The following is a 25,074-nucleotide window of genomic DNA, read 5'->3' as shown; positions in this document are numbered from 1 at the left end:
AAAACAGGTGTCCCACAAGGGTTAACCCTAGCCCCCTTGCTCTTTTCTGTCTATATCAACGACCTAGCTAAACAGCTGATGCATTGTAAACATCACATTTATGCTGATGACATACAATTGTACATCCGTGCAAAACCAACAGACATTTCGAAAGCAATCAAGCAAATTAACATGGATCTAGACGCCATAAGAAAATGGTCTTCCCAGCTTGGACTTTTTAAATCCAAAAAAATCCCAAACCACAGCAACTGCCCACCAAAGACTTTTTTTCCAGTAGTTACCGCATGTCCATCCCTGACGTACGACTTCGAAACCAAGCTTTGCCCTTTTACAAGAGCGTAAAAAATCTCGGAGTAATCATTGACCAGCACCTCTCGTGGACGGAGCAGACAATATCTGTGAGTAGACGAGTTTTTGCCATGCTGCACACATTAAACAATTTCAAATTTACTTTCCCATACAGTTTAAAGAACAAACCAGTTGAAACCCTTGTTCTTCCAATATTCGATTATTGTGACGTAGTTTACAAAGACATGAAAACCAAGCTTAGAGATAAACTACAACTTGCACAGAATGCCTGTGTAAGATTTATATATAATCTGAAATTTTCAGATCATGTTACCCAGTCCTACGTCGACATCGGATGGCTACGCCTTGAAGACAGACGCAAGCTTCATACCCTGACTTCATTGTACCAAATCCTTATCTTACAATGCCCATCTTACCTGTATGAACGATTTCATAGTCTTTCTGAACACCATGATAAAAACACCAGTGTGCTGAGCTCGGTATTGCTTGCTATTCATGAGCATAAATCCTCAACTTACAACAATTCCTTCACTGTTGTGGCCAGCCGTGAATGGAACTTCCTTCCGCACAAGGTCAGAGGGATATTAAACCACGGAAGATTTAAAAGTAGGTGCTTAAAATATCTGTATGAAACGAGCTCGTAATGCGGCATTCTTCTTCTCCATCTTCTTCCTATTCTTCTTGTTGTTGTTATAATATTCATCAGTAGTGTTAGAGAGTACTCAGCTGTGGTTCCCTGCATAGTTATCCTTATATCGATCCCCATTTCGTAATATTTTTCGCCCACAGTAAAAACACAGAAACTGTAACATTCATGATATATTCTGGAATTGGACAAATTAATTGTAAATATTAGTAGGTTTATCTATATTATTATTATTATTATTATTATTATTATTATTATTATTATTATTATTATTATTATTATTGTAATTGTTTGTATGTTAATTTTTTCATAGGTATTATATTATTGTACTTGGAAAGCAAACTGAGCCTCCGTGGCTCAGGCGGCAGCGCGTTGGCCACTGACTGCTGGGTTCCGTGGTTCAAATCCTGGTCAGTCCATGTGAGATTTGTGCTGGACAAAGGGAACGCAAGACAGTTTTTTCTCCGGCTACTCTGGTTTTCCCTGTCATCTTTCATTCCAGCAACACTCTCCACTATCATTTCATTTCATCTGTCAGTCATTAATCATTGCACCAGGGGAGTGCGACAGTCCTTAGCAGCCAGCACAAATCCCATACTCGCCGCAAGATGGGGGCTTCATTCATTCCATCCCTGACCCGGTCACTGACTGGAAAACAGGTTGTAGGTTTTCAAACTTAGGAAGCAAACTGTAAATTTATATATTTATGATAGATATTTTATGTACAGTAGGATAGCATAGTTATTTGTTTCAGTCTCTTTTTATTTATTTATTCAGTATTCTAATATTTTTATTTTATGTTATTTACATATTTCACTGATCCATCCGTCCGTCCATCCATCCATCCATCCATCAATTTTTGAGTTATGACTTATAAAGTTAGAGCACAATCTTACTTCATTATGTTAAGTTAATAAAGTTTCTAGCTACTGAGAAAAATACTCATTTTTAACTGAATTTATAGCACTGAACATGGATGACCCGGTTGCCGGTCAACTTCCTGAATCAAATTTTCCAAAAGTCAAGATTTCCTATGTTCAGTTCATTAAATACAAATTTTGCAAAATTTATTTGTCCCCTAAACCCACTGAATCTGAATTTATTTGAAACATTCATCTTGCTGAGTTACAAAGACTGAACAAAGGTAAAAAATGTATGATGTGAAGTTGTAACTTAGTTGGCAAAGGAAAGCTTGTCAGCATCCTCCTCCTCTGTAAACAGTGTACTTCAGAATTTTTAATCCTTCTCTGGTAGTTCAGCATTGTTTAATCAGGACTGCCTTGACTGACTCTCCACACCATTCTGAACTCATTTACCATACCTCCAGAATCACTCTGTTTTGGCTCCATAAGTATAGTGGAGATATTGCACACTTTTTGACCCAAGGTGCTGTGCCTGCAGTACAATCAGAAAGGACTTGGAAAAAAGGAAAAAGAATATATACTGTATATTCAGAAAAATTACTTCAGACAAACAGGTTTCAGAAAAGAAATACATTCTGAAAAAATGTCTTGGCAGAAAGTGAATTCGCAAAAATGGATTCAGAAAAATGGGCCACAACAGGTGTACCCTCTTAAGTGTTTAATTCAATGTTTGTGAATGAAATTAAATGCCTTTGCTGGCAAGACTTAGTGTTTACAGAACACTATGTCTTCTGGTATGGGCTAGAACAAATTTGTTACTTTCATTGTTCAGGTTCAGTCTCATCCTCGTCTTTGACAACATGAAAGTGTCCGAGGTATAGTGGTGCTAGTAATACCATTCCATAAGCAGCCAATCCCTGTTATAAATGGTGTGAAAATGTCACTCATAGGGTCAGTTGGTGTGGGCATTTCAGTGGGCTTGGCAGATTCAGTGAAGGAAGCAACAGGAAACTACCTCATTCCTCATTTCCCTAATATGCCTCTTCAGTGATGCCTGGGACACCTATGATGGCTGATGACAGAGCTGTTGAGGTCCAAACCAGCCTCTGGGCTGAGCATTCAACATACAATAAAATTAAAAATTATATGAAGACTGCAGAAAAGTGACTAAATGCTGACATATATTGTAATTCATAACTAAATGTAAACTTCAGTAGATTGTAGTTGCAACTAAAACAATAAAAAATCAATATTTCTCATGGTACCATGTAAAAAAAATTGTTTTCATAAATGTCCCACACTGAATCTTCAGATACAGGGTCACTCTTGTTTTATACCAGTGGTTCCCAAAGTTTTTCCACTTGTGAACACTTTTCTGCATGAGCAAACCCATCATTTATCATTATCATCATAATTTCCCCTTTTCCAGCTGGCACCAGGTGGGGGCAAATACGTTTCCTCTCCATTTTGTCCTGTCTCCTCATCCAACACTGTGTTCCAGTTCAGGTTCAGTTGTCTTATGCTGTTCTTCACCGAGTCCATCCATCATAATCTCGGTCTTCCACATCTTCTCTTCTCTGTCATATCTCTTTCTACACTTGTCTTTTTTTCCCCCCCAATTTGCTTTACATCACACCGACGCAGATAGAACTTATGGTGACGATGGGATAGGAAATGGCTAGGAGTGGGAAGGAAGTGGCCGTGGCCTTAATTACAGTACAGCCCCAGTATTTGCCTGGAGCGATAATGGGAAACCTCGGAAAACCATCTTCAGGGCTGCCGACAGAGGGGTTCGAACCCACTATCTCGCAGATGCAAGCTCACAGTTGCCTGCCTCTAACAGCACGGCCAACTCGTCCGGTATGCTAGATTTTGTCAAATTTCTGATCCCGCTAATCTTTGGGAAAGGTTCAAAGATTTTTTGTCAGACGACATCTTATAGCAAAGAGAAAAGCAGGTGGAAGATTGTCCTCTAAATCATAGTGAAATATACAAACAACGTCTATTATTAATCAAAGATGCAGTGTTATCTGTAGGAGGACAGAATTGAAATCAGTATGGCTTACATCAACCCGCAAGGTCAGGAAATGAAGAAAGTAGAGAATCCTTAAAGGAAACCAATTATGATATTCAATCTTTGGAACGACTGATAACTACCAGCAAAAAATCTTTAACTACAGAACAACTTGCAGTATATCGTAAAATTCTGAGTAGTATACAGTCTGAACGTGGAAAAATCTTCTTCTTAGATGCTCCAGGTGGTACAGGAAAAACATTCTGCATAAATTTGCTATTAGCAAAAGTCAGAAGTACTAGAAACATTGCTGTAGCTGCTGCATCATCTGGGATTGCAGCAATATTAGTGGAGGGAGGTCAAACAACACACGCAGTCTTCAAACTGCCTCTTAATCTCACTCGCACTGAGACTCCCATCTGTTATTTTTCTTTTTTTTTTTTTTTTTTGCTAGGGGCTTTACGTCGCACCGACACAGATAGGCCTTATGGCGACGATGGGATAGGAAAGGCCTAGGAGTGGGAAGGAAGCGGCCGTGGCCTTAATTAAGGTACAGCCCCAGCATTTGCCTGGTGTGAAAATGGGAAACCACGGAAAACCATCTTCAGACTCCCATCTGTTATATTTCTAAACAATCTAAAACGGCTGAAGTTTTGCGAGAATGTAAACTCATTGTTTGGGACGAAAGTGCAACAGGCCATAAATGCACGTTTGAGGCTCTCGATAATACTCTCCAAGACTAAGAAGTAACAAACATATAATGGGTGGAGTTACTGTGCTACTCGCTGGAGATTTTCGTCTAACTTTACCAGTGATACCAAGAGGGACACGTGCTGACGAGGCAAAGGCATATGTAAAAGCGTCATACTTATGGTCTAACATTCACAAACTTACTCTGAGAATAAGTGTGAGGGTCCATTTAAGTGGTGATCTTTTGGCTGGCGAATTTTCAGAACTTCTTCTGAAAATCAGAAATGGAGAATTATCAGACGTCCCTGGGAAAAAGTTTGATTCTTGAAGGTTTAGGTGCAGTAATAAACTCTTTAGGAAGTCTTATTTCAAAGATATATCCCAATGTTGCTAATCTCAAAGACAAATCTATGGACTGGCTTTGCGAGCGAGAAAAACTTACACCAAAAAATGAGACGGCTAATTAAATAAATGAAGCATTGCTTACATATTTTGATGCAGAAGAAATAGAGTATAAATCAGTCAACGCAGTATTACAAACAGACGATGCTGTGAATAATCCAGTAGAATTCCTAAATACTCTTAATCCTCCAGGATTCCCATCTCACAAACTTCATCTGAAAGTAGGAGCACTTGTAATGTTGTTGTGTAACCTCAAACCACCTAAGTTGTGCAATGGCACTAGATTACATGTGACGAGTTAAAAAAAATTAATAGAAGCTGCTGTTATTACAGGGTGTGCTCGAGGGGAATCAGTGTTCATTCTGCAAATACCACTTATACCATCAGATTCTTCGTTTCAGTTTAAGATTGCAATTTCCAATTAGAGTATGCTTTGCTATGACAATTAATAAATCCCAAGGCCAGAGTTTAACATTTGCAGGAATCAACCTACACGAAGACTGTTTCTTCCACGGTCAATTTTATGTCACCTGTTCCAGAGTAAGTTCCCCAAGTAGCTTAGTCATTTTGGCAACAGAAGGAAGAACTGCCAATATTGTACATAAAGAAGTTCTAAACTGAATAATTATATTTAAAATTCTTCTTTTATTTGTTATGTGATACATATGATTTTACGTTACTTATTCATTGATTAAGTTGTCCGGCTCCCTGCCTAAATGGTTAGCGTGCTGACCTTTGGTCACAGGGGTCCCGAGTTCGATTCCTGGCAGGGTCAGGAATTTTAACCATCATTGGTTAATTTTTCTCTGGCATGTGTCATCTTCATCATTTCATCCTCATCATGACATGCAGGTCGCCTACGGGGGTCAAATCGAAAGACCTGCACCTGGCGAGCCGAACATCTCCTCGGACACTCCCAGCACTAAAAGCCATACGCCATTTCATTTCCATTTCATTGATTAAGTATATTAAAGTTCATGTTTTCTAAAGATATTTCAAGTTATTTGATGGTTAGGTTTTAGATATAGTTAATTATAATGCATTTCTTTAAATCTTTAACATTATAATTTAGTTCGATAGCAAATATTTGTATTTTAACTCTGTAGTTTGATTTCATAATTAAAAGTTAATTTTTAAGATTAAGATGATTTAATTAAGCTCATTCATATCTTTAATATTTCATTCCATTCATAAAGCAGACAAAGAAATAGTTACATAAGAAGTAATGTAAAATAATATATTTACATTTCGAGATCACAGGGAGTTTTAAATTTCATTTAACAGTGAACTTGAAATGATAATTGGTATAAATAAAATATCTCTTTATTTTATAAGTGTTACATAACATGTGAAACTTTTCAATTCCGCGGCCAAAGCCGGGACGGGAACACACATCATTTACGTTCAAGTCTTACATTTCTGACGAAAGCTGATGAATGTCTAACATTTGGTTCGGTGGCATTCAAAAGAAAATGGGAAATAAAAAAATATAATGGGACATAATTCAACTATTACGCGAGCGAAGTCGCGGGCAAAACGCTAGTATTATTATGTATCTTTATATTATGATCTTTCCTACTTTTAAAAGTTCCACTCAAGCTTATTCGTTTACTAATGTCATTTCATGTAATCTCTCCACTGACAGCTCGGAACATACCACTTAATGGAGCATCTTGTCTCCTTACTCCCCAGCCCAAAGTTTGCAACATTATCATAATCTTAGAAGTGAAGCTTCCACGGTGTGAAGAATTATTTAATTTCCACGTTGAACCGTGTTGTACTTGTATGCATATCATCCCTTGGAATCTGGAAAGGAAAATCCGCGAGGCTATCGAAATCAAGAAACATCCGAACAACATAAATTTAGAAGAAGGATATAAAATCAGTAATTCTTGGATGGCTATCATTCATAGTTTAAGACATACAGACCACAACATAAACACACGGGCCGCAACCCCATTACATAACAGCGCGGGCAAGCCCCCACTACCTGGCTGTGACATATACTTTCCAGAATTCTCGCGAGACAGCCAGGGCTTACGTCAGCCAGAAAGGCTAGGATATAAAAGGCCAAGATCAAGGCCACTCTAGTAGTATAATTTCTGCCTGGGAGACTGATTACCTCGGGTCCAGTAGGGGTATTTCAGTCGCCTCGACAAAGAATACTGCAATGTATTCGAAACGTCGGCAAACTGTACGTGATATGCGTACAAGTACAACACGGTTCAACACGGAAATTAAATTAAGTAATCATTATCATAACATTACTGCTTTGTTGGAAGTCACCCAGAACAAATCATGCTGCTTTCCCTCGGATCTGTTCGTCTTTCAAGTCTGTCATTGTTACCTATATCCAGGAGTATTCTAATATTCCATGTCCCTAATGTAATTGACGATTAGTTTTCTGACCACAAGTGGGGTGACCACCCAGCCAATCAAAAAGCGTGTTTACCGATGTTTAGCCCATATTTTCTACAAGAGGCCTGTCCAGACACAGATGCAGGACTGAATTCCTGAGTAGTCACAGGTTTCAGAAAGACGACCATCACCAATGTGCAGGTCCCAACTATAAGCTCCCACTTTCACCCCAAACCTACTCCTACCGTCCTTATCCAATCACAATTGGAGTTAAGGAAAAAGTGCCACTGCCATGAATTTGTTTACGGTCAATTCCAACTTGCTGGGGAGAGATCCACACATTTTGTCTGAGCCATATAGACTCAAAGTATCGTTACATGCCAGCCCCGTGGTAGCTCCTTTTGGCACTTCCAGGAAGGTGCTAGTGACTCACACGACCTGGAATCTCCCAGCCGGCTTGTAGAGTGGGGCCAGCCTTTCTGTGTATTGTTCTCGTTGGCCGGCTAACCTGCAAGTTTCTTGGAAATTCAATGGGAATGTTCTGCCTCTAGTGACATCGCAAAATTTCTGGCTCAAGACATGCGAGCTATAAAAAGGGAGGCTAGCCGTGGACAGTCAGTCAGTGTTGGACTTCATGTGAGATTTAGTGTGTTGGAGTTTGATGGCTGACGACAGAGGTGTTGGCTGTTGCTAGTGTCTTATCGAGGTCTGAACCAGGAGCTGTTTTTGTGGTGTTGGAGAGACCAGTGAGTGCGTGAACTGGAGGCGACAGAACGGAAAACTAAACTGTGTTCGTGTATTTCTGCACGAGTCAGCGAGGGAAACCGTGTGTGAAGGTAAATGGACCTGTGTTAATGTTCGCTGCTGTGCGTATCGTCCTGCTGTTGAATATTGTTGAGCTGTTTGGTTGTTCACTGCATGTGACTGTGTGAATTACTGGATTGTTTGTGGAGTCGAACCAACAAACAGTCATCGGGTGTCGAGTGACCCATAGTCCTGTGTTCAGATCCAGCGGTCTACACACAGCTGCTGTATGAGGTGACTGGATTTGGAGAAAGTGAAAGTAAGGCTTAAGCATTCGCAGGTAGACGAACGGGCCGAACCTCCTACTGTGCCGTAACGAAGAGGGACTTGTGAATAGACTAGTACTTAGTAAGTGTGGCCATTCATAACTGGTTAGAATTGTGTGTATTTAAATGTGTGTGTGCGCATTTATTAGGTCATACTAAAATAAATTAGAGTAATGAAACAGGTGGAGTTTTATTTGTAACAATATAAACTGACAAAGAAAGTGGATCACTTTGTAAAAACGAAATTGCAATTGTTAAACACCAGTTCTTAAAGGGAATTGTTCCACTAATTACATTAAAGCAGTTTCTAATGTGTAGTCTGCAATTTTGGAGAAGAATATGATGTTTAGAGATCATGAATAAATTTAAGAAGCCACTTTCCACCCCTAAATGCTAGGCACTCAATTTTATTGCATCAATTAGCAATAACACCTTTTAAGTTTTACAATATTGAGTCAGAAGCTACTGATGGATTATCAGTGTGTGACACAATATCTGTCAGCTTCTCTTTCCCATTTGACAAGTTAAGATATCTCTTAGCCCAGACGATGTTGCAAGAGCAGTAGCGTTGGTGGATGATGAATGCAGTATTTGTTATGCAACTAATGTCAGCGGTACATCATATGGAAGTGTCCAGTGTGTTCTAGGATGATTTTATGAACTCGGTACCTTCCACAGATGACCTGGATAAGGCCGTTGGAGGTCTATATCTGCTAGGTACGGTAGCTTTCTGGTCATCCAAGTCTTAAGCAAATGCCAAACTACCACCGTCCAAGCCAGAAATCGATTCGAGGCAGAAGAAAATGTGACTGTGACTGCAAGGAATGTCAGACAAAGACATGCAACTGGTCCACAGCTTACTCCCCCTCCAGCACAGAACAGTTCAATTACAGCTTGCGCTTCAACACTGGAATTTGACTGTGGAGCAGTGGTCAATGGTACTGTCATAGAAGAGTCACGATTATGCTTCCGGTTACCTAATGGTAGAGAGAGTGTGTGAAGAAGGCGTGGGAAGCGATATTCACCTTGCAACATCTCCGAGAGGTCACCATTTGGGGGTGGCTCCATCATATTATGGGCCAGTATCAGGTTTGAGGCCTGAACAGAAATTCTTTTCATCAACAGTTACATCGTAGAGGTGTTAGCAGAGCATGTAATCCCCTAAGCTACCTTAGTTGGGGAAAATTTCATCCTGATGCATGATAATGCACGCCCCAATACTGCTCCCTGACGGAATATCAGGATACAAGACCTCAACTGGCCAGCTCGCAGTCCAGACCTCAATCCCACAGAACACCTGTGGGATATACTTGGCTGAAATGTCCGGCATTGAAATTTTGACAACCTCAACAAAATGCGGGCAATACTACTGGAAGAGTGGATTCTCATCCCCCATGAAACAATCCAGGACCTTCTAGCTAGCATGCCGCGAAGGATGGAAGCCATAATCATCGCCAGAGGTGCTAACACCCGATACTAAGGCGTAATACGTGTAGAGTGTCATCAACGAAAATCTAAGAACTTTTTGGACAAACTAAAAAAAAAAAAAATTCAATAATCAGCATGAAGTATGCACAGCACTAGTTAACTTCATTTTTTAATAATATGTTGTAGGAATGAAGAAAAAGCAAAGATTAAGATAAATACAGTTTTTGCTCTTAAATTAAAGCGATCCACTTTTTTTGTCTGCCAGTGTAGTTCAGATGCACCTTCACAGCCAGTCTGTCTGGCGTGGCCTCTTCTACCTCCACAACCATTGAGAACTGAATACTGGAAGTTCCTCTTCACTCCACTTTGCCTTTGGGCCAAAACTCGATGGCATTCAATGTCATTTCCTCCATTAATAGGACCATCACCCTACCTAAAGGGATCCATCCTCCCGAAGTTATTGACCCCCTAGGGAGTCAGATTATTACTGCCCCCAACATACAGCGTTGAGTTGCTGGCAGTATGGTCTACTCCATTACCATTGCAGGAAAAACACAGCCAGACTCATTATGTATAGATATGCAGTACTACAATGGTACTCACTTGGCTGTTGTTCGGCCTTTGCACGGGTCCCATGTGTAGCTGAAGTCTAGATACTGAGTCAGGGTGTAACACAGTCCCTGACCCCACTGGAAGTCTAGTCCCTTCTTGATATGACGATGAGCACACACCTGTGCAAATCAACAAGTGTTATTAATTAATTACATTAAGGATTATAAGCACAAAAACGGAATACAGAATGAAATGCCCAGATATGCACTATAATATGCCAAAATATACACTTATGTAAGCACTAAAATCTTCTGAGTCAACATAATATCATATTAAAAATTATAAACACATTATACATATAAACACATTATTCCTACCCTTCCCTACTATTAAAAAAAACTGAATTTGTAAAACAAGGTACTACAATTTTTTCTATATTTTCTGGTTCAAGCTTATACTTCCTGCCTGTACATACAATATACTTTCAACTTCATAACAAGCAAAGGGACAAAACTTAAAATCGGGCATTAAGATAAGGTTAATGTCCACATCACTATCAGAACATTCAAAGACCACTAATTTCCCCCAGCTTCTAAAATTCACTATTCTTTGTAAAGGAAGTTCACTATTTTCTGCTTCACATCACTGCTATGTTTTCCACTAGCTGCGTCCACATTTCGGATGGCAGCATTGATGATGATGATGATGATGATGATGATGATGATGATGATTGTTGTTGTTTAAAGGGTCCTAACATCTAGATCATCAGCCTCTAATGGTACAAAATGAGACGAAATGTTATGACAATTTAAAAATCCATAATCCTCCACTAACCGGAATTTGAAAATGTGAGGACGAAGAATGAATGGATGGCTATGAAGTTAAAACAATCAGTGAATCCGACCCGTAATGCCCCATATTCCCAGAAACTAGCGTTAAACAACAGTATTACTGACCAAGGGACTGCTTCTAAAGCATAATACTGAATCGATGATGCTTGTAGTCTAAACAGGTCCAAAATCCAGGTAATCGGCCCCTCATAATGGTACTTATCGCCAGGAAAGTAGAACCATGCTATTTGTCATGTTGTGGTACTAATCAAAAGTAGCGTAGACTCGCGGTATTCCACACATTATGGTACTATTCGCAGGTAATGAAATGCACAAATGTAACACAGACCTATGGTGTTTCGCACATTGCGGCGCTATTTACAGGCAACACGAACCTATACAGGCAACGCAAACCTATGGCGTTCCTCACATAAGTGGACTAACCACAGGGATTCGCACTATCCAGTGGTGTTCCTCACATAGTAGGTACTAAGCATAGGAAAGGCAGATCCATGGTGTCGCTCATCCCGGTGTCGTTCATATAGGGGTACGAATCACGGGTATTGTAAAATGCATCCTGAGCCACACACTGTCGCTACTAATCACAAACCTATTTTGTACCTAACATAGTGGTACTACGCGCAAGTAAAAGTGACTCATGGTGTTCCCTGCGTGATGGTACTAATTACAAGTAGTCTCATGGTTCTAATTTGATCATCCCTTGGTTGCCCCTTTTAGTCGTCTCTTATGACAGACAGGGGATACCGTGGGTGTATTCTTCATATGCGTCCCCCACCTACAGGGGGTTGTGTGTTTGGTCTGCGAGAGGTATTTTATTTCTCTCAAGTCCGCCGGCAAGCCAATAAGGATCCCCCTATTCACCACCTGGGACGCGCCATGTGGGAGTATCACCTCTCCCCCTGCTACGCGATGGCAGCATCAAGCACCTTCAAACTTCCAGGAAGCTCTGTCTCCTGTATTTCTAACTGTTTGATGCTATAGCACAATGAAAATTTGATTTTATGTACACTTTGCCAAAATTACCACAGCATTAGCACCTTGCAATTAAAAATGGTCTGCTACATGTCGTGTGTTTTACCAAAGTCCAAAAAAAATCGTGTTAATTTAACATGTAATTACTAATATTTATTTAAAATATGGAACAGTTTACATATCTGGGTAGCGTTATTAATGGAAGTAATGAAATCAACACTGAAATTAATAACAGACTAAGTACCCAAGAGAATGAAATTAACATATATAAACAGTATTTCATACCAATTGTAACATATGGACTAGAAACGCTGGTAACTAATAAGAGACAAGATAGTAAGATCCAAGCAGTAGAAATGAAATTTTTAAGGACATCGGTTAAAAAGACAAGAAGACATAGAATTCAAAATATTAAAATCACAGAAGAGCTAAATATAGAACCGTTAGAACAGAAGATACAGAAAGCAAGACTGAGATGGTTCGGACATGTAAAAAGAATGGGAAAGGAATGGGTAGCAAAAAGGGAAGTGGAAGGAGAAGTTAAGGAAAAGAGACCAGTTGGAAGACCGAGAAGAAGGTGGATGGATCAAATCTGGAAGGACATTAGAGAAGATGAATATTGATTAGAGAAGCTTGATTGGATGTGGTGGAAGTAATGGAACAGGAAAAGTGGAAGGACAGAAAGGAGTGGAGGAGGCTGGTTAACCACATCCGGGTGACTGGAGTGGGGCATTGATGATGATGATGATGATGATGATGATGATGATGATGATGAATTGTATATGTTTCTCAACACTACCTATTAATACTTCAGGCATTGTACAAAAACTTATCTTGAACGTGACTCGGGTAACATACCATGACTTTCCCACCAGCTCCTTGACTTCTCACAGTCACACCCAACCACTGCCCATCCTTTATTTCATCATGCAAAGGTGGTTGTAGCTCATCACTGCCAATTGCTGAAAAATAAATATGATGTAAACAAGACAAGTCTAGAGCACACAAAGTAAAATGAAGAGCAAGCAAGCTTTGTGCACTAAGAACTGGTCTACTGACTACAGAATGCCACCATATGACAGCATAATGAGAACAAAATGATGTCTGTTTGCAAGCAAACTGAAACTTTTATAGGACATCTTAAAGCTCAAAAAAATCACTGAAAGGCATAAACAGCAGGAGCTTCAGTGCTTGCATAAGCGTCATGAGACAGCAGAAAACCTTAACACATGCATTCAAAACTCATCACATCCTCTGGCTACAAACTCACAAATTCTTCTTACTTACTTGCCTCTGCAACACGAGAGTCCCAAACGTGGAGACAACTAGTAAAGACATCAATCAATTATAGTTTAAAAACAGATTACTTCAGTTTCCTACTGACAAATGTCATAGTGGAAACAGAATAGATGACTGAAGAGCTTTCATTATTCTTGGATTTTAGCAATTTTACAAAAGAACTCCAAAACACAGATGACAACACACGTCAAACTATACTTGGTTTCTCACCTTTCAAATTAATAATAATAATAATAATAATAATAATAATAATAATAATAATAATAATAATAATAATAATAATGCTATTTGCTTTACGTCCCACTAACTACTATTTTACGGTTTTCGGAGACGCTGAGGTGCCGGAATTTAGTCCCGCAGGAGTTCTTTTACATGCCAGTAAATCTACCGACATGAGACTGACTTATTTGAGCACCTTCAAATACCACTGGACTGAGCCAGGATCGAACCTGCCAAGTTGGGTTCAGAAGGCCAGCGCCTCAACGGTCTGAGCCACTCAGCCCAGCCCTTTCCAATTTAAGCAGTTTCAGCATGTGCTGGATAATTGATCTGACAGGGGACCCTACTAAGATTTTGGACCAAAAATGGACTCACAAAAAAAAAAAAAAAATCAAGAATGAGATTTTGGTACTAGTAGACATACCATTTGGGCATATGGTGGTATCTTGTTTTTGTATGTGAGGTTATTTTCAAAGGTCAAGCAGAAACACTGAAATCATACCTGCGTATCCCTTTAACAGGACATGCCTACTCTAGCCTTGCTTTTTCTCAAAAGTAACTTCTTCTAGAATTCAAAATGCTCCAAACAAACCGTAATCATTATTCTGGTTGACCTGGACATGTCGGGCATTCATAAACTGTGCCCGTTCATCTTCCTTCTTGAGACAAAGTGCACATCTCTTCCTCATAAGTTGTTTCTTCTCTGTGTTGGTTCATCCTTTATGAAAACAAGCTGCTGTAGCACATCAAGTGATCGGCGATTTTTTTCACTCGCTGAAGGTAACAGCTGCTTGATGACGTTCAGTCTGAAATCATAGACTGCCATCAGAGTAGACATAATAAAGGCTTCCGCATCCGGAGAGTCATCTGGTGACGAATGAATGTACCATTTCCACTTCTATTATAACGTCTAAATTCAAAGCTCATTGTTTAAGAAGCCTTTCTCGTGGACAGTCAAGATTTTCTTCTGATGATGCAGAGCACAGTTCTCTGCAAAACATAAAGAATTTCACCTGTTCTTGACACGGCATAAGCCCAAAAGCCTATATCATGTCTATAAGTACGGGCCATGAAAGCATCAATGCCATCAGAGTACTTAGTCAACAAGTAATGAACATTCAATAGAATCATTTCAGCAAAGTGTTTCTTAGGCCAACGAATGGTTTTTCTGCTGGACAGATAACAGGGTAGCATCTGGTCTTGTCTATCCACTCCTAACTAACAACTGGCAAAGACTCTTTTACTGTTTCTTTCTGTCTGTCTTCCATTTGCATAAGTCTATTCTCATACTCCGTTGATATGTAACGTCTCCCCTTTTTCAGTTTTGCAACTTTCACTTCCTTAAGTGAATTTCTTCCATCCAATCTTAGCATTCCAGTACAGTGTGTTACTTTACCCAAGAGTTTATTAGCTGAATCAAAACTGTTGTAGTTGTTGTCACCAATGTGGGGACCAGCATTTAATTTCTCTGTTAATAAATGGCTAACCACCTCCTGTGCATCACCTTTGCCACCATAATCATCTAATGAACCAGGACATATTGCATTTTCTGGGTGAATCCTTTCAGCATTGTCAGCATATAAAATTTTACTCCGTATTTACGCCTTTTTTTTCTGGATGTGTTGACAAATGACAGTCGACCTCCCTAAAAAAACATGCTTTCATCTAATGATAGTATATGACCTGAATAGTACACTGCTGACATCCTCTTCTTGAAATAGTCGATCACTGGTCTTATTTTGTACAAGCAGTCACTTCATTTCGGTTCACCTTCACCAGGATTTCTTGAAAAATGAAGAGTGCACGATATCAGAAGAAACCTATTGCGACTCCTACCCGCTGAAATGCCTTTATTATGGAATAAAGTATCTTTCTTCCAATAATCCTATAACCTATTCATTTTCACGTTACCCATCTGGAGAAACACATCCAAAAATACCAGCAGCTCTTCGACAGTTACATCTTTTAACTGACATATATCTGTATGGCATTGTAATATCGTCTACAACTTCTGTGAGAAATATGTTTTCTAACAGAAGACAAAAGTAGTTGATAAGCTGGTTATGTCATCCAGACAAATAAGCTGTCCTTCTTAGTAAACAGGAAAGAAGTCATTCCTGTTGGATCACGTATCCAATTTATTTCCTCTTCATTTGCAGATATTGCTGGGTAATTTTCATGAACACTGTCATCTTCATTCAACACACTGTTGTCACTTTCACCCTGAGAATCCCCCCCACTCATCATCTTCAATGCCTGATAATATATCAGATTTGCTGTCAGAATCCTTTAACAGTTTAATTACATCATTACTGGTATAAAATTGTTTTTCATACCTCTTCTTAGGATGAGACGGACCAAGTTCTGACCAGCTTTTTTCCATTTCAAATCACTACTGATTGTCATCTAGTTGCTCAACAATGGAACAGTGCACAGCTAGTTTTTCTAACGGTAACCTTCCTGGAGTGCCGACGTATCTATAAGCATCGATCGCCAAGCCGGCGTGTTTCTATGTAGGCCGGCGTGTTTCTATGTAGCATTACAAACATGGGACTTGAAATACTTTAAAGCAGCAGCAGCACTGCTGCACATAGCAGCCTGACTCTCTAAAATATCAGTGGTAGTGAATGTGTTAATATGATAAGGTTCAAACTTTGCACAAACGTATAACTGCATGTTGTTCAAACCCAGTCCATGTTCAGTGGTAGTGAGCCTGCCTCTTATCCAGAGACCCTGGGATTCATTCTGGCTAGGTCAGGGATTTTTACCCGAATCTGAGGGTAGGTCTGAGGTCCACTCAGCCTACATGAGAACAACCGAGGAGCTATCTGACAATGAGATAGAGGCCCCGGTCTTGAAATCAAAGAATAACGGCTGAGACGATCGCTTATGCTGACCACATGTCATCTCATAATCTGCAGGCTTGGACTGAACAGTAGTTGCTTGGCAGGCCACGGTGCATCACGGCTACAGTACCATTCAATTTGTTTTGTTTTATATCCTGTTCATAATTTGTAGCATCCATTTTTAAAATGGTTGAAAGTTTCAGAAATATCTTGAGTCAACACATGAAAAAATTAACTGTTTTTAAGATAACATGTCATTTATTAACAAAAGTGTTAAAATATGACCTTTTAATTAATAACAAACATAATACTATGAATCATTCCTTTGATCTTGCTAAGAAACACTACTGCACAATTGAAACAGGTACTTCAATAAACACAGATTGCACAGTCATGTTCTTTTGTTCATGGCAGTAAAAGTTAATTGTTGCAAGGCAGTGATTTCCAACCGGCCATAGTACGATTTCCAACCGGCCATAGTACAACTTACACCAGAGTGAGATTGGTCTCGGAGGCTCAGAGAAACATCAAAAGTAAAGTGAATAGCTTGGCGAATAGTGCACTGAGTGTGTGTGCACAGTTTAGTTTGTAGACATACAGTACTTAACTAATGTATGACATAATTCCCGCTGAACAACTGGAACTTACTAATTTGGAATATGGTAAGAAGCTAAAGGACAACTTTTAAAATGAAAGTAACTTCAGTGATTTCTGAAAAAAAAAAAAAAAAAAACAACCTCCCCTGCCGTAGGTTTCCAGACTACATCAATTGGTCTCTCGAATGTAATGCAAATTTGGTTACAGTTAGCACATGTCCACAAGTAGTTTTTCTACCTTATGAAAATTTGCAAACTTAAACACAGAAACCAAATATCAGATTAAAGTTAACAGCCGATGCTTAGTTATCTGTGACACAATCTCTTAGACTAAATACTCAGAGATTAGTTGAGAAGAAACAGATCCAGAAGCCACAGTAAACAAGTTGACAAGACAACAGTGTAACTTACATTATTGTTTCTCATATTTTCCAGTTATTTCTGTTTGCTTTATTATTTTTAAGGAAGATTTCACTTCCATTTTCCTACAAATAGTTCACCAATTTACCTCTGCAATGTGATTAATGAGATCAACATGAATTAAATATGCAATAAACATACCTAAATTACTTAATTATAACAGGATGTAGCTCTTCCTAAATCACGATTTTATTCCAACACTATGTTGTACCTGTTTTTTGTTTTGCCACTTCTCTGACAGGGTTTCATGTTTGACGTTTGACATCATGGAGACTAAGCCTTTGGTATTCGAGGTCATACTCGATGTGCTTTGCCAGAGTTTTCTTGGGAGCCATTCTATGTACTTTCCAATATGCACATCTCTGTTGGCAGATTAATTGGTATGGCAGACACAGTTTGGAAATTCAGCACACATGGCCAAAAAAAACTACACAATCTTCAATTTTAAATTAATTCTTCGATCATTAGTCGGTTTCCACACTTTAGTCTCATGGTTTCATTATGAAGACTGTCAAGCAACGAGATCCCCAGCATTTGGAATACTGTACTTCCAGTTAGCTCATGTACGCTTTTAGTACTGCCCACGTTTCGGAATCATGCAGCAGAACTGGAAGAATGAGCGAGCAAACGATACAAATTTTAGTTTTGATTATGACATTGAGTTTCTTTCACTAGCACCATTCAAGAGATCCTCAGGTAGCTGTTGCAAGACCAATTCTACTGTGAGCTTCAGCAGTTGAAGCCACTTTCTTTTCCTGAAGTATTTGAATTCAATGATTTTATTTGATTTTATTCCCAGCAAAGTACAGCAGACAGCTGCTGATGAACTAGTGATAGTCGTGACTTCAGGTTTGATAGTGTTGATGATAAGCCTGTGAAATTTGACTTATGACATATCTTCCAGAATGACTGTAGTTTCTTTATCATCACTCATGAATACACTCAGTAGCAAACATTAGGTCACTTATCTGAAAAAAAAAAATTACAATGTACCTCATGGAAAAAATAATTCTGGGAAAGTTTTTTTTAACCTCTCCCTCCAATTGTATTCTTGTTGACATTTTCGCTAGCAATATCACTACACTCACCCTGTCTGAACAATATGGTGTAATATTTATCTTTTGGGCGACGTAAAGCAAATAGCAACAAAAAAAAAACAAAAAAAAACTTTTGAGGGAGAGTGCAATAGGCCTATTTATGCCTTGCGAGTCTGGTCATAAAGTGGCATTCTTGGCATAGCCACCATAAATAAGCATGTCACAACCTACAACCAAGTTTCAAACCAGAAAAAAAAAAAAAAAAAAAACTGTATCAGGAGCATTTTGAAAGAAAAAAGACCACATTTTTTGAAAGAGAAGAGTCATTATTTTGAAATTAATAGCTAAATTTAAAGCAAATTTTGAATATAGACTATACAGGATAAGTCTGTCCTCTAAGGTGAAACACAGCGATATGACTGGCGCAATGATAAGGAGGATAGTAAGCCAAGTAATCTGGTCAAACATACTACCTACTATTGTTTATTAATTACAGTTTATCAAAGTTTGAAGTGAACACTCATCATGTTGCATTCCCTCCAGTGAGAAAAAAAAGTCTACTGAACGCTGACTAATAGGAAAACTACCACCATACTACTTGACCTCATTTCTCGCCCAGTATGGCGTAGACCTTATTACACGAGGCACACTCATCAATGTAAGGGGCTTGTACACACCCACTACTCATACTTACGCTTAAATTGCGTACGTTATGAGTGTTATTAAGGACTGACAGTTGCTCTCATCCAACGTAGGCCTGGATCCACAATTGCTGCCTAAGCAGAATACAACTATGTTACAAAACAAGTAGTGAATTGGACTACAGATCTTAATTATCTTCTTTATCACCTCCTGAACCATCATCTTGCATTTTCCAATAGAGGGGAGCCATATCCTGTATTAACTGTCTCATCACATTTGGTGTAAATAAGGCTAAAATTAACAAAAGACAGAAAATTCAGTAGGGTCCCCAATTAATACTGCATTTTCTTCAAATGAATAAGAGATAAACAAAAATCTTGTGAAGACAGCTATGTTGGGAGACGGCAAACACACGTAGTCGCTGGTTTGTGATCACTCACTACACGACGGTTGAACTACTGGTGTCATGAACTATGCATCAAACATGCAAGCTGCAAGAATCTCACACATCAACATCATCAGCTGAAACACCAGTTCTCCATGCTAATATCCATCAGGATTCCACTGTAAAACCATAACAACTGAAACTACATCACATCTCATTTCATCACGCCCATGCTGAAGAGGGGGGAGTACGAGGAGGTGTAGAGGAGCAAGGAACGGTAAGGATCACAGCACACGTTTACTTCTGTTATTAGCAACATGCTTCACAGTTTATTTATGAACGCCTTGTATCACAGCACAGCTGACAAGGGAAATGTCACACCCTTCATATCAAAACCTATCTTAAAACTTGGTGACATAACTGATGTACCATGAGAAAACCACAGTCATAAAATTAGGTTGCTGTTTCCACTACAAGACCCTGAAATTGAAGATGGAATTCTACATAGGCCAGATGGTAACACGCTGCAGCTGGTCATCCCTCCTTCTATAGTGAACTGTGTCAAGTGGTTTTCTTCTCGCTGCTGCACTTCTGGCCTGGTTTGCCCACAATGAGGGTTGTGCAATCCAGCCTGTAGCAACTACTGTAGTATCACTTACCTATTGCTTATGTGTAATTCAGGGGTTAATTTTGGGAACCTTACTGTGGAAACAGGCAGCTAATATTTTGCATGTGATTTTCTTGTAGCACATCGGTTATGTCACCAAAGTGTCCACATAGGTTTTGGCATGAAGGCTGTTAGACTGTATTGCATCAAACAGAAGCAGGCTCCCACTTGCTGTAGATGAATGGTCTCAGCAGTGCATGTGCAGGGCAATACGTTACAACACTTATGCAAGGAAGGAACAGGAAAAGCTTGGTCCCAATGCCCAACAAGTGAGGATGATGATTGAGGACACAGTGGTTACAGACAAGCAGAAGATGAACGGAAGCAGTAGGTTAGTGTGTTTGAAATGGACTTGAGCACACTGGAACAGCAGTCTTCTTTGGATTTTGACTAAAATCGTTACAGACCATTTTTCCAAATACAAAATTCTAATTAAGAAGAAAGATATTAAAATGTATTGACTGATCATACTTCAAGAAAATCAAAGAAAATAGAGCATCGAAAGGACCACACAGCACAATAAAAACAGTGACAGGTCGGTGTGGAAAGAGGGAGAAATAGAAGGTAAACAAAAGGATAAGGACAATTTCCACATTTTCATCTTCAAATAGATTTGACTCAATCCCAGCTCTTCTGCATCCATTTCTTCTTTGCCCCAGATGAACTCATTTTTACTTCCCAGCTTCATCTGGAGAGCAGGCAGTCAATACCATTCAGAGGCCATCTTGACAGATCTGCAGTCGTGATGTGGGAAGTGTAGGGCATGGATAAACACAGGACAGATGAGGGAAGAGACAAAAAGATAAAAAGGTGTTAAAAACCAGGAACAAGTACCTTAAATTGTATCTTCCCTTGTTCCTGTGTTTATCTGACTTTCTATTTGTCCTACACATCCCACATCAAGACTGAAGGTCTGTCAAGATGGTCCTTCAATGAGTGCCAAAGCCTGGCCTCCTGATGAAGCTAGAAAGCAGAAATGAGCTTGTCTGGGACTCGGAAAAAACGGATGTAGAAGATCATGTTTGTGTTTTCCGGGCTTGTAGGCTGTGTTCCGAGAGCACGTGATGGTCCCGATGTTTCACCAAAGACTGCGTTCGGCGGAATTACTTAAGTGTGCCAAAGACAAGCGCCATCCTCTCTCTCTGCACAGGTGTCTACAAGATCCTGTGCAGCTGCGGCCAGGTATACACAGGCATTACAAAATGCAGCATTGCCACACGACTGAAGGAGCACAGCAGACATAGCCGGCTGAGACAAGCAGATAAATCATCAGTCACTGAACACTTGCTGCTAGCAGGTCATGACATACAGTACAGCGACACCAAAGTACTGCCAACTACTGCGTCTTATCACGCCCGGCTACAAAGGTAAGCCATTGAAATCCTGAAACACACCAACAGCTTCAACCTTAAGGAGGAATCTGAATAGGTAAACAAAGCCTGATTTCCAGTCCTGAAAGTCTTAAATACTGAAGGACATGATAGCCGAGCCAGAACAGAAAAAGCCACGGGTGATCAGTTGGCTGTCTCCGCCAAGGCAGGTCAATGTACATAGGCTCCTTAATGCTTCAACCATTGGCTGAAGAACAACCAATCAGCGGCCGCCCCTCCAGCATGGTGGACCAACAGGCGAGCAGTGCTTCGTAGCCTGCACTACATAATGAGGTGGAATTACACCACCACTTCATTCCATTGAGAGTTTCACTGCTATCGAAGTCAGTTGGAACCCTTGATAATGCCAAACACAGTCTTAAGTGAAATGTTGGGACCATCACAAGCCCCTGGAACACGGCCTACAAACCCGGAAAACACCGACAGGATTTGTAACGCTGGCCATGAAAGCCTCAATTGCTATATGGCTGTAGAAGAACTAGGATCAAAGAGGAGAGAGCCAATCTATCTGTAGATGGCAAAGTATGAAGATGAGGAGATTGCCCTTGTCCTTTTGTATATGCTCGTATTCACGTTCCTAACTTTCTATATATGACTTAAAATTTCCACTCGATTGTTCTTCCTATTACTTTCACGACTCTCATGTGTAATACATCTATATCACACAAAACTGCCTTTCTAACTGCAATATTGGCAATGAATACCGAATACAACCCCACAGTGCTCCAATGAAGTACCAGTAATTATTTTTAAATTACAAAAGTAGTGAAAGTTGGTGTAACAATGGATGTCAATATGGGAAAATAATATCAAGGTTAATAACTGCCATTCATTCCTCGTCCCGAAAACTTTTTTGAATTCATAGCATTTGGAAAAAAAGTTGGATTATAATGCTTAGGAAATTAAGTTACTTCTATAAATCAATTTGGACAAATGGATTATTATTTTCTAAATTGATGATTAATTGGAGAAATGAGCCAAAGTTTCCCAAATTATTAACAGGTCATGTGTGAATCTGTAATCAAATAACAGTTTATGAGCAAAAAACTGAATGAGTCAAATAAGATACACTGATCAAAAGTATTTGGACATCTAATCAAAATTATCCTCTTATGTATTCCTTAGATACAATGCTTATACAGTTCAAACTCTAGGCTGTATACCAGGTGCTGAAAAGTCCAGGGGAATGGCACTGGCAGCACAGTCAGTGATGTGAGCTGTCGGAGTCCAGAGTGAAGTTACCATTCTAGTTCATCCCAGCAGTGTTCGATAGGGTTGAGGTCGGGACTCTGGCTGGCCAGTCCATTTTTGTAACCTTATTGATCACAAACCACTAATGAACAGACTCTGCTTTATGGCAGGAGACATTATCATACTGAAACATCAGTGATTATCTCCAAACTGATCTATCATAAAGAACATGCAGCTGGTAAAGATGTCATTATATCCTTCTGCCTTTAAATGTGCTATCTAGTATTACAGGAGGACCAAGTCCAGTCCATGGAAAACACACCCCAGTGTAATCCCATCTAAGTAAAATTTCACTTAGGGTGCTGTACAGGCTGGCATGTGTTGTTTGCGTGGCATTAATCAACCTAAATCCACCCAAATGATTGCCAAATAGTACAGCATGATTCATCATTCCAAATCGTGCATCTCCACAGTCTTTCACAAAACAAGTGGTGGCGCTCTTTACATCACTAAATATGGCGCTTAGCATTCAATGGTGAAATGTGCTGTATATGGGCAGCTACCAGAGTAATGAACATTGAATACCAGTCGTCGTGTCTCCTAGCGCACAGTCATAATGCTAGCTGCACAATTACTGGCAATGGAGAATTCAAGGGTGATAGTATCATACGCTGTCACGTGATTTTCTTGTACCACCTTCTTCAATGCCTGTTGATCCCAGCAGGTCGGCACAGGTGTACTTTTGTTGCCTTCATATCTGCACTCCAAAATTATGTCCCCAACAATCAACTACAGCAACTTGAGAAGGATGGAAATGGCCCTGACTTGACTGCTTACTAACAAAGCAACCGATAATTAAAGTAACTAAGCTCCGTTTCTCCACCAATTCTGCAGGCTTCTTGTAACAAAGAACAACTTCGAGCCTTTTATAGTGGCAGCAGCGGTAGTAGTGACATCTAGGCTGTAGTTTACATTTACAGAGGGATGTCCAGATAATTTTAATCAGATAGCATGTGAGTTTCAACATTTTTTTTCCCCCATGTATAAACTTGTATTCTGATGTCAGGAACACACTTCACAGCTGTCATATAACTAATTTTAGACTGCAAGAGTTCTACATCCATGAGTATCCATCCATTTTCTTACTTTTTATCCATTTCTGAACACTCGCTTAATGTAAGAGTTGAACTCACACCAAATTAAATGTGGACATTTAGAGGAGGAAGGATGTCAAGTAGACAGAGAGAATTCAACCAAGAATAACACATACAGAGGTGGTGTCCAAGAGTTATAGGTCAGCTGGGTGAGGATACACATTGTAAAGGTAGCAAAAGACTACACAGAAAGCTGGAATATAAAGAGAATAGTTAGTTATCCTTTCCAGAAACAGAATGTTATGTAGGATACAAACCCTGACTTTTAAATTTTATTTTCACACTTGAGTAATGTTAATCTAATAGACTACGACACACAGTGGGTTATTCTTCAGTGACTGATTGTACAAAATGTGCATTTCTCTCAGAATAAGATTATTTAAAACAGAGTGGAGAAAAACTTCCATAGAAGGTATCCAATGTGTCCAGTGAATGTCTATAACACCTTGTGCCTCCCTTTGCTCAGCAAATATACACACATCAAAAAATGTTTTGCATCACCTTGGTGCTAAGAGGTCTTGAACCTTTACATACAAAGGGAATAGAGATTGACACAAACAACATTTCCGCTATCTTTACTGCTCATGAAAACCACAGATTGCAAGTTGTACATTCATATAGCTAGCCTTTCTAAAGTTATGGTCCAGATTGCAGCATACACCAGTACCTCTAATATCCAGTAGCACGTCCTCTCGCATTAATGCATGCCCGTATTCGTCGTGGCATACAATCCACTAGTTCGTTAAGGCACTGTTGGTCTAGACTGTCCCACTCCTCAACGGCGATTCGGCGTAGATCTCTCAGATTGGTTGGTGGGTCATCTCGTCCAAAAAAAGCCATTTTCAATGTATCCCAGGCATGCTCCATAGGGTTCATGTCTGGAGAACATGCTGGCCACTCTAGTCGAGTGATGCCGTTATCATGATGGAACTCATTCAAAAGGCCTTTCGGCTTCTTTCATGACCACGAACCACACCTTGCTGCACTTGCTGGACAGCATGTCTACGTAGGTCCTTTAAGTTCTTGGAATGTACTAGAATTAAGTATCTTACCTCCGTGGAACTGCTTTTAT

The 25,074-nt window shown here is 39.6% G+C and overlaps 1 protein-coding gene across 2 annotated transcripts in view; it reads right to left on the bottom strand.

Annotated features, from left to right (window-relative positions):
* Positions 1-25,074, bottom strand: part of mew (multiple edematous wings) — a 288,348-nt gene that overhangs the window by 99,319 nt on the left and 163,955 nt on the right. For both annotated transcript variants that reach the window (XM_067146993.2, XM_067146995.2), the window contains 2 exons: positions 13,014-13,117; positions 10,384-10,511 (listed from right to left, as the gene is read on the bottom strand). In XM_067146993.2, the coding sequence (XP_067003094.1) occupies positions 10,384-10,511; positions 13,014-13,117 (232 nt within the window). The remainder of the gene's footprint in view (positions 1-10,383; positions 10,512-13,013; positions 13,118-25,074) is intronic.

The sequence above is a fragment of the Anabrus simplex genome, chromosome 5 (genome assembly GCF_040414725.1).
Source record: "Anabrus simplex isolate iqAnaSimp1 chromosome 5, ASM4041472v1, whole genome shotgun sequence".
NCBI classification, from domain to species: Eukaryota; Metazoa; Arthropoda; class Insecta; order Orthoptera; family Tettigoniidae; genus Anabrus; species Anabrus simplex.
This window is presented reverse-complemented; position numbering and strand designations above follow the sequence as displayed.